This window comes from Oryx dammah, unplaced genomic scaffold, assembly GCF_014754425.2.
Source record: "Oryx dammah isolate SB20612 unplaced genomic scaffold, SCBI_Odam_1.1 HiC_scaffold_9, whole genome shotgun sequence".
Classification (NCBI taxonomy): domain Eukaryota; kingdom Metazoa; phylum Chordata; class Mammalia; order Artiodactyla; family Bovidae; genus Oryx; species Oryx dammah.
The window spans coordinates 6,490,005-6,508,221 of record NW_024070193.1 but is presented as its reverse complement, the minus strand read 5'-3'; the positions used below and the strand labels follow the sequence as shown (position 1 = coordinate 6,508,221).

The following is an 18,217-nucleotide window of genomic DNA, read 5'->3' as shown; positions in this document are numbered from 1 at the left end:
GTCTCTTACTATGCAGCTTTCTCTCCCTGTGTAAACTCTTTGAAATCATCCTTCCACTCTGTACAGTTCCATTCAGTCTGGAGTTAAATGTTAAAGCTCAGGTCTTAGGGTGGCGAGAAGCCTTAAAATGGCCACGGTCTCAGAGGAGTCTACACATAGACGTGTTTGTTTACTCCAGACTGTGGTCCAAACACTTTTCTGGTGGCTCAGTGGTAAAGAATCCGCAATAAAGAACCCAGGAGACCTGGGCTTTGATCCCTGGGTCAAGAAGATTGCCTGGAGAAGGGCACAGCAACCCGCTCCAATATCCTTGCCTGGAGAATCCCATGGATAGAGCAGCCTGGCGGGCTGCAGTCCATGAGGTCACAGAATCGGACAAGACGGAGCATGTACGATATCCAAACAGAGCTCACTGCCTGTTTGTGTCTCTAAGATACATCTTCGATACGGCGTGTGTCTTTGATTATAAAAGGGAAAGACACAACAGAAGGATTTAGATGGCTACCTGCAAACCCATCACCACTTAAAAACAAATAATTCAAAGCACAAGCCCCGGAAACAGCCTATCGTTAGTATCTACATCGGAGAATCATTTAGTTACTTTAGAAAATGTACGTGCATCACTGCATATAAACTTCTCTCCTAAGGAATTCGGGATTTAAGAGGAGGAAATGAATGCGTGGACACAACGGTCCTCTGTTTTGCTAAACAATTCAACAAGTCAGATTGACTGAGAATGCACCAGGTTCCTTTTAACATTGCTCTTTGAAGTTTATTTTATTGTCTCCATGATTGTTCTAAGAGATATGAAAATAGTAAACTAGTTTTTAATGGGAACCTTGGGTTTCTTGCACTGAGCAGGTGGGAACATGATGTCCTTTGAGCTCTGAAGTCTGTGGACGTGACTCCACAGGCTGGGCCCAGCCTTGTGCATCTCTGTATGCCAACACCTGGCCTGGACCGAGCTCACCATTCCCTGGAGGCATGTGGCCACAGTCAGCCTTCTTACAATGGCAGCACCGCCCTTCCAGTCCCAGATGCTTTGGGATCCGTGGGCCCCGGTGCAGACGTGGCTAAGGCTAAGAACTACACCACCCACAGCCAGTCCTGAAAAGGGCACAGAAACGGCATCAAGCAACCCCGATCACAATGATATGAATCTCTTAAGGGGGTGGACCCCAGCTTCCTGAGGAACGTGCACTTGGGCAAGAAGCATGGAAGAAGTGCCTGAAGAAGGTGCTGGCCCACAGTGCATGTGCTGAGGCTGTGGAGGCTCTCACGGAGTCCAGGGAGGTCAAGTCCAAGATCCCAAAGAGGCTGCTGCATGCTTAGTAAGCTTACCTGCACTGCTCACCCCTAGCCCAGGAAACATGCTTGTGCCCACATTGCCGGGAGTCTCAGGCTCTGCCAGCCAAAGTCCCGGGCCAAGGCTCACACCAACGCCCAGTCACTGGCAGCTGCGGCTCGTACTCTGGTTCCCAAAGGTGCCCAGACATCTACAAAGCCTCCAGAGTAGAGGCCTGGAGAAGGAAATGGCAACCCGCTCCAGTATGCTTGCCTAGAGAATCCCATGGACAGAGGAGCCTGGAGGCCCACAGCCCATGGGGTCCCAAAGAGTCGGGCACGACTTTAGCAACCTAGCACAGCACAGAGGCCAGTGTGAGGTCAGGAGGGCAGGTGTGACCCCTCTGCTCTGCTGTCTGCATGGGGCTGGTGTCCTCCTCTGCTATTTGTACAAATGAACCTGAGGCGGGATCTGTCAAAAAACAAAACAGCCGCAGCACCAGTTGTCTTTGGGCCTTCCACGTCTCCTGTACGCGCCCTGGCCCTCCTCCTGCGGCTTCTTCATTGCCCTGACCCCTGCCCCCGCCCCACCCAGGGCAGGTCTGGGTCCCAGCTCTACCCTGATGTGAGGTGGTACTTGGTCACCCCCAGGCCCTTTGTTTATAACTGTGGTCGATGTCCAGTCCTTCCTGGTGTGTTGACTGATGATTGCAGTGTTTAGCGTATGGGCTTAAAGTGTGGCCCTGTTCTTTAAGGAGTCTGGGAAGCTCCTGTGCTGGCATTGAAACCGAGAGTGTTGTTTCCAGGAGCTCCAGAGAGCTCTGGTTCCATAGTCCTTTATGTCTCATCGCAGAGAAGAATTCGGGGAGAGCGAAGTGACAGATGAGTGAAAGTGTTAGGCGCTCAGTCGTGTCCGATTCTTTGCAACTCTACGGACTGTAACCCTCCCTCTCCAGGAGATCTTCCCAACCCAGGGATCAAACCCCAGTCTCTTGCATTATAGGCAGATTCTTGACCACCTGAGGCACCAGAGAAGCACAGAAAGTGATAGATAAGAAGTGATTTGTTAGAACAGGTTGTGAGGTTTACAAGGGAGATGGGCAAGAAATGCCGTGCCCTGAGAACTTACTGGGCTACAGTTTTTTATAATCAAGAAAAAGCGGGGAGGGGGAAAAGAACTTCTTTTTCTTTCTTGAGTAGACGTTATGCTTCCATTATCAGCTCCTCCTGCAAGTTGAGCAGGGGAGTTTTCTTGTCTCTACATGGTCAAGCTAGGTCCATAGATATTGTTTTTGTGTGCCTGTGCAGAGAGCATGTCCTAACTTACTGAGCTCACTGGGCAGGATGTGGGGCTCCATGGCGCCATTGTTTCATTGTTTGGGGGCACGTCTTATGCTTCTGCTGTATGGTTCTGCTGCCAAGCAAGCCTGCTTGGTTTTGTGGTTAAGCAAACCAACTCTCTTGAGTCATCATTAACTCACAAGGGTCTCCATATTTTTCCTACTTATAATCCCCTAGTGGGAGTAACTATTTAATGACCTGTTTTGTCCCTTTACTCTGTCCCTGTCAGAATGGCTGGCGAGTTCTTCAGTTGCTTTTGGGGGCTGAAATGAGGCCCGGTCCTATGGCCTGCTGTCCCTCCAGACTTCCAACAATAGCCTGAAGCATTCCCCAACCTCAGCCCGATCACCACGTGTGTGCTCAGCCGCTCATTTGTGTCTGACTCTGCGACCCCCATGGACTCCTCTGTCCATGGGATTTTTCAGGCAAGAATACTGGCGTGTGTTGCCATTGCCTTCTCCAGGGGATCTTCCCAACCCAGGGATCAAACCCATATCTCCTGCATTACAGGCAGATTCTTTACTGCTGAGCCACCTGGGAGGCCCCACTCAGCTTCTTTGTGGGGATGCTGTGTGTGTGGGCACTTCTTTTTTACTCCCAAGAAAGAGAAAGAGAAAAGATTTGCCCTGTACTGTAAGAGGCTGGTTTTCCCACACCAACCCAGGGAATAAGGTGGGTGGAGTGGCCAGGGGGACAGGGTTGGGGTGGGGGGGGTGTGCCTTCTCAATCAGGCCCCGCCTGGTTTCCGAACCAGCGGATGAGGGAGCAGCTTGACAGCTCTGATACCTGGAAGGACAGATGGGAGTCTCCTACCAGGAGAAGGTATTTCCTCCTCAGCTAACCAGAGGTCTGGGTTGAGATTTGAAGGCCAAGTAAAGAGGAAGGCGATTCGGTAGAGGGGGTTTGGGGAATTCTCCTTAAACATAGATGTGATTTCGCGCATGAGTCCCACTGACAGTGGCCTTCAGAAGTGAGCCTCTCCAGCCCGGGTTCTAGAGATGTTTTTCTTCCAAGACCTGGCACTAGCCCTGTACACCCAGTGCTTCGTTCCAGAATGATGGCTGCTTTTTGTCTGCCACCAACTCAGCCACTTGCCTCCTATGCCCATAGCCCCTGGGCAAGCCTCACAAAGCCACCCAAGTCTCAACACGCCAGGTTCTCTTTTTTCAGGTCCTTGTCCAGAGTCACTGCCAAAAAAAAAAAAAAAAATTCACACAGAAAAGCCACACCCCAAACATTTTGAATTCCGGGGAACTGTCAACCTTCAGTTTAAACTCAGAACCACATTTGCAAGTGATTTTGAAACAAAGTGCCTGTTTAACTATTTTAAACAAATGCCTGTCCCTTTTGATAGCCTGAAGAGTCTTTAGCAAGCCAGCCGCTGAAAAACGTGTCATTCCGTTTCGTTCGACTGTTGGGGAGAGGAGACTGTTTCCATCCCCAGGCTCCTGGCTGGCCGTGTGTGGAATTCTCTGGGCAGGGCTGGGTCTGCCGTGAACCAGTGTTCCTGTGCTGGGCTCCGATGTCAGGCTGCTCAGGCTGCAACCTGGCCCTGCCTCTTACTAATCACATGTGCCTGGGCAAGTTCCTTGACCTCTCTGAGCCTCGGCTTTGTCATCTTTAAAGAGCGGGTTAACGTTAGAACCTGCTCCATGGGGTGGCTGTGGGCATTTTATCAAGTGCAAGCACAGAGCCTGCGTGTATTAAGTACTCAGTGTTATTCTGAACGGCTGGCCTGGTATGTAGACTCCAAAGGCTTCCCATCCAAGGAAGACTGGTTAGTTTGTCTTCAAACAGCAATTTGCCTTGTGGTCCTTTTGTGAATGTGGGAAATTAACTATTTCCAGGCCGGAAGATGGCTGATCTTCCTGCCGTTGGTGAGACTTCCCCTTAGTTTGCCAGCCTGTGAACAGACCTGGCCAAGGCCGTGCCAAAGAGATTTAGGGTGGCTACACCAGTTTTCCCTCCACAGCCTGCAGGCCGTGCAGCCCCAGGTCCACTGGATTAATAACACTTTAACTTTGGTGGTGTGAGAGTCTGGCACTCGCTCCCCAAACAGGCCCTGTTCTGATGGGTTATATTTGTACCCATGCTCAGGCCCTTGGTGTCAGCCAATGATTACACGAATTTGATCACAAGTCTTCCTCCCCTCCTGCTGGTTGATTCCACCAGCTTTGGCAACTTCCGGGAGGACAGCTCAATGTGGTACCCTGGAGGGTGGGGAGGGCAAATGTACAGAGGTCAAACCAGAATCTCCCAGTTGCCTCCTGAGCTCAGCAGACAGGGACATGAGGTCACTTCTCTGAGCCTCAAAGGGATGCTGAATTCGAATGAATCAACACACGTGGAAGGGCTAGGCCAGGGCAGGGGAGGTGTGGAAAATGTAAGGAAGCACTCACCCTTGCACAACCCCGAGTGTGATGGTTTGCCCCTAGGCACCTTACCTGCCCTGCCCTCTCCCAGCCCAGCCCAGCCAGGACTCTGGGCTCTAGATTGAGAGCCAAACTGCTGCAACAGTTGTTTCTCTACTTCACACCCTCAACAACGCCCCACGAGTACTACCCCGGTAGTTATAATGTGCTATCTATCATTACTAATATCATTGATTGACTTCCTGGCACCGTTCTAAGCAATTCACAGGTACTTTCTCATTTAGTCCTTACAACTATTCCATTATTACGCCCCTTTGCAGGGAGGAAAAGTAAGACGCAGAGAAGGTAAGGAATTTGTCTAGCGGGACGCAGCTGGTAAGTGGTACCAAGCCAGGGATTGATCCCAGGCAGTCAGATTCTAGCATCCAAGCTTTTCACCATGACGCACAGCTGCCAAAGTATCCTGGTCCCACTGGGTGAAGCCTGAACTCCATGGAAACAACCAAGCCCTTCCCAGCCTGGCCCCTGCCTCTGTCTCCAGCCTCCTCGACCCACTCTGTAGGCAAACCAGACTCCCTGGAGTGGCTGCAAGGAAGGTCTTCTTCACACCTGTGGCGCTGCACCTGCCTTTCCCTCCACCTATCCTTCCTGATACCCATTTCTCTGCAGGCAAACTCCTTACTCATTTTTCTCAACTCCGCTCTTGAGTCTGCTCTGTGAAGTCTTCCTTGACCACCCCCAGACAGTTCATAGCTGACTTCAGCATCTTCAGAGTACCTTGACCTTCCTTGGTGCCCTCAAGTTGCTCACTCTCGGGTGGGGTCACATGGGGCAGACAGACAGGCAAACGTACACTCAGTTCTGTGAATTCAGCAATTGCCTCCCATAAAGCAGGGGTCCTCAACCTCCAATGTCTAACGCCTGATGACCCGAGGGGGAGCTGATGTAATAATAATAGAAATAAAGTGCACAATAAGTGTAACGCACTGGAAGTATCCCCAACCCTCCCCCTCCCCTCACCCCCCGCTGGAGGAAAATTGTCTTCCACGAAGCTGGTCCCCCGTGTGGAAAAAGGTTGGGGACTGTGACCCTGAGGAGTAGAGGCGGGAGGAATCGTGGGAATGGTGTGACCTGCGGGGTGGGTGCGGGTTGAGAGGGTGAACCACATGCCTTCCGCTGGTGTCTCTTCCTCTACCTCTTGTGCTGCGAGCATCTACAGTCTAACAAGCTGAATTTTGCAAACCTGGCCCCTAAAATCAAATCATCACTTTATTTGATGCTCAGCCAGCAAAGCATGGGTCTGCTCTGTCGGGGAGCAAACTCCAGCCATCTGCCCCGTGCACTCATTGAGAGAAGGATGTGGGTCTGCAGTGGGATATCTTCCCGAAAGAGGACAAGGCTGTTTCCCCAGAAGTGATTATCTCCTTAAAGGCTTGCCTGGGAATCTGACTCCCACGCGGGCTGCAACTGATCAGTCACGCTGATTCACAGTCGTACCGCCTGGTTCCTGTGTCCAAGTTCTCAAGCTGGGCATTTGTCCCATGGGTCTTCGTATGTGTCTCCTGGTGCCCGAGCTGAGCCCAGACCCTGGCCAGGAGCTGTTCTGTTCATCTTCGTTGGACAGAGAGAGTGGATGAGAGCAGAGTCTCCCAGGAAACCACACCCAGAGGCAGCAGATTCTGACCCATCTAAGAAACTGTAAATCACATTTGGCAGTCTTTTAACCTATACTGGCCACATCTGGGAACAGATAACTTCCTGGTGTTTCCCTGGTGAATCCCCTTCCTTGCATCTGCCTCCCTTACAAAGACGGAGGCTGGCAGGGAGAAGGAGTAACAGGGGCATCTGTATAATATTCTGTGATAGGTGACTAATGAATGGTGAATAATGAATGGTGGTGATTAAAACAATTGGAAATTCCCGCCCGAGGAGCTGCTGGTGAGGCAGAAACTCCGCAAGGCATCCTAATAAGGACAGGTCAGAAGGCAGGGGAGCTGAGGATGAGAGCTGTGACTCACGTGCCCACGTGTGGCGCCTGCAAGCTCTCCAGCCAGCAGCCCACGCACTGCTAACGTAAGGGTCGCCTTGGATTTCTTTCAGCCCCATGAGCTCTCGAAATCACGCCGGAATTTGGAGCTTTGTCTGGGTTCCGGTGAACTTGGGTAATAGATCTTCAAAAATAACAAGACCAACGAAATACCAAGTTCCTGGGGAGACAAAAGAAAGAGATGGTGAAGAAGAAGACGCCTACCCATTTTCTTTAAATCACAGTGCATTTATCAAGCACTCAGATGTGCCAGCGTGACTGGTGGGGGTAGGCAGGGGGTCGTGGTAGGAGGTTGAGATTGCTTCTACAGGGTTGACGTTTTCATTTCAAGGGGTGACGAATGGTGGGGAGCGGGCAAGAGGGAAGATGTGCAAGCAAGGTGTCCTTCTCAAACTCCAAGCATTTGTGATAAATAAGTTATAAGTTATTTTACTCAAGCAGTGGGGGGGGGGCGTCTCTCTGCTACTTTTATGATAGTGAAATAAAAGTGAAAATTGGAAGTTAGCTGCACAGTCCTGTCCGACTCTTTGAATCCCACGGACTGTACCCTGCCTGGCTCTGTCCATGGCATTCTCCAGGCAAGAGTACTGGAATGGGTTGCCATTAAAAATGCCATGGACAGAGGAGCCTGGCGGGCTACAGTCCAAAGGGTGGCAAAGAGTTGGACACGGCTGAGCGATTAAGTGCACACGCAAGGGGTTAGTATTGGTGAGGGGCTGGGTAAAGAGGGTCCAGGTTTCAAGTATATACATGCTTGAATCAGTATCTTCTCCCTCTGGCTGTCCCCCTCCAGCTGGTATGTTAATCATTGAGGATGACGGGGGGAGCAGTTGAAAATGACAGTCCAGTGAGAATGTGGCCTTGGCTACACGAAAACAGCATATAATAAAAGATCCCGTCCTTCTGCAAAGGCAGGTAAGGCCTTCAGTGTTGCCTGGGCTCCGGACCCATGGTTGGATGGCATCACTGACTTGATGGACATGAGTTTGAGTAAGCTCCGGGAATTGGTCACAGGGAAGCACGGCATGCTGCAGTCTATGGGGTCGCAAAGAGTTGGACACGACTGAACTGAACTGAACTGGGCTCTGGGCCAGGGGGATCCTCTGGTCTGGGGCCCTGAAGGAGAGAGGTGAACTAGGGCCTGACCATAGAGCATTCCAGGTTGTTTATCTCAAAGTCAGAGCAAAGAGACATGGTTAGATGTCAAAAGTCCACCCAAGTGAGTCAGTCAACTCATCTAACAAGGCTCCATCTGCTTTATTTCCAAAATGAGTTTGGATGAAAATCTGGGTTATTTAGACCCCAAAATAAAGCAACAAGAGAAGTTGCATCAGCAGTTCATTAAGGAAGAACTGGCATACTCAGTCATTAGCATTGGGACATTTGGCTTTCCATCTGGAGAAAAAGTAAATGAAGGGGAATCCCTACCTCCTACTGTTGGGATTTAAAAAAAAAAAACATCAAAAGCTTCCAGTTCAGACTCCCAGGTCCCACAAAGGCCCTATTCTGACTTAGAACTTTATAATTTTTAAAGCCCTTCACAGATCATTTAGTCTAGACTATTAACCCCCAGGGGACACGGACTCTGGCTGCTTCTATTAAATCATTCGTACCGAGCATGGTCCCTAGAACGTAGTTGTTGTTGTTCAGTCACTCAATCATGTCCGACTCTTTGCCACCCCGTGGACTCAGCATGACAGGCCTCCCTGTCCTTCACCATCTCCCGGAGCTTGCTCAGACTCATGTCCACTGAGTCAGTGATGCCATCCAACCATCTCGTCCTCTGTCTCCCCCTTCTTCTCCTGGCCTCAATCTTTCCCAGCATCAGGGTCTTTTCTGATGAGTCAGTTCTTCGCGTCAGGTGGCCAAAGTATTGGAGCTTCAGCTTCAGCATTAGTCCTTCCAATGAATATTCAGGGTTGATTTCCTTTAGGATTGACTGGTTTGATCTCCTTGCAGTCCAAGGGACTCTAAAGGGTCTTCTCCAAAACCACAGTTCGAAAGCATCTATTTCTTGGCACTCAGCCTTCTTTATGGTCCAACTCTCACATCTGTACATGACTACTGGAAAAACCATAGCTTTGACTATATGGACCTTTGTCATATGACTCTAGAAAATGTTGGAATGAATAGGTGACTTCAAAGAATCTAAAAGAAAAAACAGTGAACTTCTGAAAGAGCTTGTACATTTTTTTTTGGCTGTCATTGATAATGAGGTAGATAGTCATACACGCAGAGTTATTTGGGGTACTGCTGAAAAGCAGGAGAGAGGATTTGAGTAGAGAAATGTTAGTGAGATCAGCCTTTTCTTCTCAAGATTTAATTTAAAGCTATATGAAATTATTACACTTACCTTGGGAGAAACTCAGCCCACGTCAAAATATTATTAAACCATATTTTAACTGTGGTCATGATTATTCTTCATTTATTAAGTGCCTATTTTGTGCAGAAACACAGTCTTTCTAACACAAGTTTCCCCTCTTTTTTTTCCTTAAATTTATTAAGGTATAGCTTACACATAATAAACTTTACCAATTTCAAGTGCCCGGTTTGATGACTTTCGGCATTTGTGTGCCACCTGTAATCACCATCATGGTCAAGATACAGAACGGTTAATTCATCCTATACTGTCTCCTCTGCCCTCTTTGTTTCCATCCCCTTCTCCCACCTCCAATCTTAGGGAACCACTGATCTGCTTAGGGTCTAACAGTCAATTAAAGTAGCAGTAATCAGGAATTCCCTGGAGGTCCAGTGGTTAGGACACTGCCCTTCCACTGCAGGGGGCCCCAAGTTCAATCCCTGGTCAGGGAACTGAGATCCACAAGCTTCAAGGCATGGTAAAACAAACAAACAAACCCCCAAAACAGTAATTGTAAGAGTCAAGAATTTTTGAATATTTTTACCAAAAAGGAGAAATGAGAAAGAAATTGGTAACCTAACCAGCCAGACTGCAGCCTTGAGACAAATTGCAGCTTCACTGGACAATGAGTTAGCCCCCCTGGAGGCCCAGGGTTGAGGGCCACAAAGACTGGGTGCTCCAACAATTCTTTTTTTTTTTTGCACAAATAATGTGGTGAAACCTTTTTTTGTGATTACAGAAAAAGAAGGCAAGGGTTTATGTCTTCAGTTCAGATATACATCTGCCCACTGGGTTTCGGATCATGCATCTGGACTCATTTTTTAAATATTTCTTTAAAAAAATTTTTTATTTCTTTGGCTGTACCAGATCTTCATTGTGGTTTGTGGGATCTAGCTCCCCAACCAGGGATTGAACCCAGACCCCCTGCGTTGGGAGCATGGAGCCCTAGCCACTGGATCACCAGGCAAGTCCCTGGACTCATTTTTTAATGTAGTATCTTAAAGAACCCCTGGACCTTCCCCCCTCTCTCAGAAGATTCTCAAAGGCCATGCTGCTTGAAGATGAAGCAGTAAGTAAAGAAACTTCTGCCTCAGAGGATGTTTTCTTTTTCTGAAGCTATTATTAATCATAAAGCTCAGAGTCCCTGATTTACAAGGAACTAAAGAGTCCCTCTAAGATTTATAGCCCGAACGGAAGCACAGAAATGGTGGTAAGTCTATGAGAAACTAAATGGCGCAAAGACAAGGATGTGGAGATTTTATGCGGTGCTGTCAGGCGGGTCGTCAGTTCTCCTCCATGAGGGCACCCAGCAGGCACTGTTTGGGTCCCAAGGCTGTCACTGAGGAAGACAGGCAAGCTCCTGCTGCCCTCTGGGAGGCAGCGGCTCGCGTTCTGGTCTTGGGAGGTGGGCATGAGTAACATGGGTCCTCTCAGAGGATGAACAAACAGCAGGGGCAGGACAGCTGGGTTGGGGTGTGGTGAACACTTTGGGTAATGGTCATGGACAGCTCTGAGGAGGTGATCTTTGAGCTGAGACCCCCAAATCAAGAAGGAACCAGCTTTTGCTAGTTATAAAAACCAGGACCAGCGCATGCAAAGGCCATGAGGTAGCAAAGAGGCTTGTGTTCAGGAAAAAGGGCAAAGGTAGCCCGTGCTCAGTGGCCAAGGTGGAGACGGATGGGAGCTGAAGGTAGAGAGATGAGAAGCCCTGCTGCAAAATATACAAAACCTGAGCCCCCTTGGAAACAAAGTAGCGAAGCCAGCTGTGCTACAGGTGTCAGGCGGGGCGGCAGTTGAGAAAGCTTACATTGGCAAAATCGCTTCTTATTTCCTTGGATACTGATCATAGATGAGCTGCCTGGGAAGGTAGAGCTAGTCTAGCCCAACCTCCTCATTTTACAAAGGAAGGAACAGAGGCCCAGAGGGTAAAGTTCTTCCCTCATAACCTCGAGGAAATATTTGCAGTTCATTATTGTAACCGAAAGGGTTTTGGGGGGGGGGGGTGGCGGGGAGTCCAGCTGCTTGCTGCTCACAAGGCAATAAGCAGGCCAGGTTGGTGGAAAGGAAAGTTTGTTTTATTTCAGGTGGCAGCAACTGTAGGGGGAGGGTGGCAGACATCTGTGCAAAGGCCAACCCCCCCCCAACCGACAAGCAGGGGGTGGGAGCATTTATAGACAGAGTCAGGGGTCGGGGGGCTACATGCAGAAACAGCACAGTCATCTCTAACAGCTTCAGATTGGTCATCAGTGGTCTGACCAGCATCATCTTGGTTGTTGTATGTACAGTTAATCTTCACTTGCGGGTTGCACTTGTTCCCATTTCTTTGCTGTCAGTTCTCAGAATTGTGGCAGCTCAAGTCCTGGGTGCAGTCTGGTCAGCGTGTAGTTAACTTCTCCACCTGGTGCTTTGGTATCTATAAGACAGCTCACAGGATATACTCAGAATATTATCGACAGCCCTTGAGAAAGAACTAAAGGTCCTTAACAACTACATTAATATTTAGTCTTCTTTGACTGTTTTCCTTTGTTTCAGCATTTCTCACTTCTCTGATGAAACTTATTCTTTGACTCAAGTTTGACTAAAGGCAAAAGGCAGGCAGAGGCCATGGTGTGTGTGTGGGGGGGTGGTACAAGGACCACATGGTCCTGCTCTGTTTCATTATCTCAGATTAAGAGATCAGTTTCCACCCCCCGTATAAAGAGCTGCTGGCGGGTGAGCGTGGCATAGAGTGAATGAGGGGGAGGGGGTTCAGAGGAGGTTGACAAAAATCCAGATGTTTGATGGTACACAGCAACTGGGAGGTGGGGACACATGTGTGCCGTGAGTGGGAGAAGTGAGCACAGCTCTTGAGCAGGCTTGCAGCTCTGGGAAAATGAAGTCACGTGGTTGGTCAAAAACTGGAAAGAACTCAATTGTCACTGAATGGGTGCCCAGATGAGTAGACTGCAGTCTCTCCAGACAGTGGAATACTATGCAGCAATGAAAAGGAACAAACTGCAGATTCATGCAGTAACATGGGTGACCCTCAGATATGCTGAGCAAAAGCAGCCAGCTGCTGTTTTCCAGGAAAGTCTAAGTCAGGCAAAACTGATAGTTTCCTGAGGCCAGGAGTGGAGGTCGGTGGCTAAATGTGCTGAGGGAGCTTCTGTGGATGATGAACATTTTTATATCTTAATCGTGGTGGTATACACATGTATATACATTTGTCAAAAGTCTTTTAGGTCTTTCTTAGTGTCTGTAAATTATGTCTCAATAAATTTGATTCTAAAAATTTTAGAAAGGAAAGAGGAAGGTAAAGCTTTTGGTTAAACTGCTGTTCATTGGTTAAACGGTTATGGAGCACCTCTTGTGCGTGTGAACAAGGTGCCATAACAGGTGCCAAGCGGCTGTTTGTGCCAAACATGGTGGGGCAGAGGACTGACGAGCCCCGTGGTTCCCTCCTCCAGAAAACTGTCCCCCCATTCTCTGTACCCAGCCCGGCAGCCACCCAGAGACCACAGTCAGCACCCAAGTCCAGGAAGGAACAGGGATCACTCAGGAGAAAAACAGCTCTTCCTTTTGGCCTGGGAGGACCTAAAAATCCCTCAAGCAGAGGGAATGGGAAGGAGATGGGACTGGTTCATCCTGACCCGGATGCACCCACCTCTCTGTTTAGTAACCCCGTTTGTCTTGCTTGATACAGTTTGCTCACATAATTTTGCTGAGCGCCAGTCTGAGGTCTGAGCAGTGTTTGGCTCTGACTTGCCAAGTTCATCGATCAATATGTTTATATCTAATTTCCGCAAGTTTGCCTCCACTACTGCGCACATGTGTGCACAGAGCATATGAGGCATCCTGGGCAGTGGACAGCAGCTTTTTACAGATAAACGTGTGTCTCTACAGAAAGAGTTTCTATGTGTGGACTTTTACCTACAGTTGTACTGTGAAGAGATATGGCAGTTTCTATTTAATATTGCACAGATGGGGTATCTGAATGCATACTGCTCTGGACATCTAGGACATAGTGTAGTGCTTTTAATTTTTCGAGAAATGAATAAGCCACATCAGAGATGAACGTCAGGGCCTCGCCCACGGTGGCCGGGTTCTTCTCCGCAGGTAAGGATGATACTGTCATTTGGTATCACCCCGCTTCTCAGACCTGGAGGAAGGAATAAAAGGGTTCAGAAGACCATCCTCCTGGATCAGCTGAGGGGACGGCAGCAGGTAGGCAGCCCTAGTTCGTCCTCTTCATTCTATTATTTTTCTTCCTTCTTTCTGAAGCTTATGAGATTGATCTGCCACGTGGAAGCGGCGTCACAGTCCTCCTGAAGCCTGGGACCCAGGCTCTGCCAGCAAAACTCTGTTACATCATGGCTAAAAGATGGGAAACCACTCTGTCCATCAAAGCCGGAGAGAAAAAGGTCTTTTCCTTTAGCTGCCAGGATCCACATAATTACTTCGTCATCGAGATCCAAAAGAACATTGGTGAGTACACGCCCGTGGACTCTTGGCCGCCCTGTCTCTTCTTTCCAAGCTAACCCAGCCTCTACTGCTAGAGAGGTGAGACCTGTTCTGAAATTCTGCACTCTCTTGAGCTTGTATGTGGCCAGTCACAGTCCTAAGCGTTTTGCATGGTTTCAGGGTTTGTTTGTTTTTTTTCTTTTAATCCTCAAAGCAGCCCGAAGAGAAGTTCTCAAAGGAAGTCACTTGCCTAAGATGGCACAGCTGGTGTGTCTCAGCAAGACAGGAACCCCAAGTATTTGGGAATTCTGGGTCCAGAGTGTCTGTGGCCACTACGCCACACTGTCTCATAGCAGAACTATGGATCCTCGGGTGATGCTCTGTCTGATGTGCTAAAAACATCTGGCTGAGCAGGAGCGGAAGTCAAGGGAGCTGGAGGACAGAGGAATTGGAAGATTGAGGAGCTAAGAGTGGGGCAGTGGATCCACTAGTTACAATGGGAAAAAACCAGCAGCTTTGCTGAGGGACCTGGTTTGACTTCAAGTGCCAGGGCGACTGATCATGTGCCTTGATTGCACGGCTTCATATAAGTTACCTACCTGCTTTGCGATTTTGTTTTCTAGTCTGTAAAACAAGAGTCATTGTACCAACCAATAGGGATGTTTTCGGGATGAAATAAAATAATGGATTGAGGTGTATGACATACTGGCATTCAATAAACTACAGATCCTTGGCATTATTAATAATAAGTTGAGTTTGGGATAGGAGATTGATGTAAGAAATACTAATCAGGCAGAAAGAATTAAAGGTATACTTTCCCAATTATTTTAAGGTGGCATGCCAATGAGGAACTAAGATATATTAACAACAATGAGAACACTATTTTGACGTAATCAAAGTCATACTCAGAAAATTTCTTCACCTTTTAACTGAAAATCGACGAATTGGAATAGATCATAAAGGAAGAAGAAGAATAAAATAAACCTCGAGAAGAAGGAATGCATAAAAATAAAAAGAGAAATTAGAGTACTTAAAAGCGGTTTTAAAAATTATGTTTATGGACTTGCCTGGTGGTCCAGTGGTTAAGAAGCTGCCTGCCAATGCAGGGGACACAGGTTCAATCTCTAGTTCAACGGAGTCCATGTGCCACAACTGCTGAGCCCACGCTCCACAACAAGAGAAAACCGACAGTGAGAAGCCTGTGTGCTGCAGCTGGAGAGTAGCCCCCACTCAACACACAACAGTGGAGACCCAGTGCAGCCAAATAGAAGTGTTCATAACCAAAGCCAAAACCTGGTTCTTTGTAAAGGCCAATTACATAGACAAATCTCTGACTAGTCTCCAGGAAAGAAAGAAATTGCAAATATATAACATTGAATGTATACATATGGATTTAATGACATATAGAAAACAGATTGCTGAAACTGTAAAAGACTGATAATTGTGAAAATCTGAATGACAAAATGATTTCCAGGGAAAATCTACTGGGCCAGATTGACTCAAAGAAAGGAGGAAATGTGAATAAGTATATAATCAAGGAGGAGACTGGAAAAAATGTCCAGTGTGAAGGAGAAAGGGTTTGGGTTTGGCAGAGGTGGTTTCACAGAAGTGTCCTATAAAACTCCAAGTAGCAGGTAATTTCTGTGATATTTAAACAATTCCAGAGGAAGGTTGACAAACCTTTTTTTGTAAAAGGCCAGAGAGTAAATATCGTAGACGTTCTATGCCAGATGGTGTCTGTCACAACTCCTCCGCTCTGCTATGATAGCACAAAATCAGCCATAGACAATAGATAAACAGATGGGCAAAGAACATCCCGTGTTTATGTATAAGAACAGATGTTTGACTGGATTGGGCCTATGAGCTGTGGTTTGTCAAACCCCATTCTAGAACGTTGAAAGAGGTGAAATTTCTCAGTTCATTTTCTAAGGTCCTTAAAACCCTGATGTCAAACTCTTCCACTGCATAAAAAGAAAATAGACTAATCTCTTATGAATATGCTTTGCCCCCAAAATCCTAAGTAAAATAGAGGTATATCAGAACCAAAAATTGCATGGAAAGACCAAAGCAACAAGAGCAGGAGGACTTGTTGGAAGACAGGATCGTTGTAACCATTAGCCAATCAGCTCAATGGACTGCAGCATGTGAGCATGTGAAAGAGATGAACTGCAGTTGATTTTTTTTTTTTTTTTTTCAATTGTGTTTATTTATTTTTGGCTGTGCTGGGTCCTTGTTGCTGAGCATGGGTTATCTCAAGTTTCAGAGTGTGGGGGCCACTCTTGATTGTGGTGTTTGGGCTTCTCATTGCAGTGTCTTTTCTTGTTGCAGAGCACAGGCTGTAGGCACATGGGGTCAGTAGTTTTGGCTGATGGGTTAGTTGCCTTGTAGCATGTGGAATCTTCCCGGACCAAGGTTCAAACCCATGTCCCCTGCATTGGCAGATGGATTCTTAACCACTGGACCACCAGGGAGGCCCACACTTGATCATCTTACTAGATGATTTTAAGTGATTTTAATAAAATGCTCTGGCATGCATGCTCAGTGACTTCAGTCATGCCCGACTCTTTGCAGTGCTATGGACTATAGCCTACAAGGCTCCTCTGTCCATGGATTCTCCAGGCAAGAATACTGGAGTGGGGTGCCATGCCCTCCTCCTGGGGATCTTCCCAACCCCGGGATCAAACCTTCATCTTTGGCATTGCAGGCTTCTTTACCGCTGAGCCAACAGGGAAGCCCAAAAACACTCTTAGTAAAGCAGAAATAGAGGAATGTTTTCTTAATCCAATAAATTGTATTCATCAAAAACCAATAGCAGAGACTTCCCTGGAGATCCAGTGGTTAAGACTCCATGCTTCCACTGCAGAGGGCACGGATTTGATCCCTGATAGGGGAAGCTCTGCTTGCGGCACAGTGTGGCCAAAAACAAGCAATAACAAGTATATTTAACCATCAGACCTAGAAGCATGACCAGTAAAACAAGGAACAACATAAGGATTCCCACTGTGCATGCTTTTGGGCGGCAGTATTCAAAAGTTCTGTTTAAGGATTTAGAGATAATCTTAATAAATACATAGAATGTATATGAAGCAAAATATACAATTTTCCTGAAAGACCAAAGAGAAGATGTAAGTAAATGGAGAGAGGTTCCCATGTTACCTGATGAAAATCTCAGTATTTTTTGTGTCGTTTCTCCCCAAAATTAATTTATGAGTTTAAGTTAATTACAGTTAACATGTCAGTGGATCTTTCACATAGGTGAGGAGACTATTGATACGCTTAGAATTCAAAGGGATGGTGTATTGCTCTTAAAGAATGAAGGAAATCTATGTATTAATGTTTGACATGGAAAGATACCCCTGGTCGCTTTGTTCCATGCAAAACAGTGCAGCTTTCAGTAGGAGAATGGTTTTTATAGTTGTTATTTTAGCCCCTAGGTGGTATCTGACTCTTTTTGGACCCCATGGACTGTAGCCCGCCAGTTTCCTCTGTCCATGGGATTTTCCAAGCTAGAATACTGGAGTGGTTTGCCACTTCCTATTCCAGGGGATCTTCCCGAACCAGGGATCGAGCCCATGTCTCCTGCTCGACAGGCAGATTCTTTCTCACTAAACTATACAAGGAAGCCCTGGTATAGTTTAATTTCACTTTATTAAATACACAGAATCATACAGAGCCTCAAGTCTGGAGGATTGAACACCAAAATGCTATCCTTATATTATTTCTCTAGTGAGAAGGGGAGGGGAACAGATGACATCCATTGTCTTCTTTCTGTTCCTCTGTACTGTCATTTTTTTACAAGCAGGCATTACTTTTATAATCAGTTAAGTCAAGAAAATGACTGCCATCTTGCAAAAAGGAAAAAGATACCACAATCATATCTCACAAGACACATCTCATGAGACTCATCTCACACAGTTTCCCGAATAATAAAAACCCATGCTCGTAGTTTTTGAAAATGATATGAAAATAACATTTTTAGAATTATAAATCTACACACTGGAATCAAGTTCAGTGTTCTGCTTACCTCTGGTTTTTAAAAACCTTTCTGAATAAACATTCTGAAAGTTTCAATGTTTAGCCCCTCTGCTGTCATCCCTTCTTTTTAAAAAAAGAAGTTTAACTTTTATTTTATATTAGATATAACTGATTTACAATGTCATCCCTTCTCGAATGACTCCATTAAAGCTAATGAAAGTAGAAGTCTGTGCAGGGGAACTGAGGTGTGAATCACTACAGAAATGACGCTTCTCCATCCTCTGGATAAGGAATCATTTGAGTTATGTAAACCTTTTTACACTGGATGGGGAACTGAAGACTTGGGGGCTCCAAAATCACTGCAGATGGTGATTGCAGCCCTGAAATTAAAAGACGCTT

General features: G+C 47.0%; 1 protein-coding gene across 1 annotated transcript in view; it reads left to right on the top strand.

Annotated features, from left to right (window-relative positions):
• The window catches only part of CDCP1 (CUB domain containing protein 1), a 61,248-nt gene that overhangs the window by 13,219 nt on the left and 29,812 nt on the right, over positions 1–18,217 (top strand). The window contains exon 2 of the mRNA XM_040246782.1: positions 13,664–13,867. Coding sequence (XP_040102716.1) covers positions 13,664–13,867 — 204 coding nt within the window. The remainder of the gene's footprint in view (positions 1–13,663; positions 13,868–18,217) is intronic.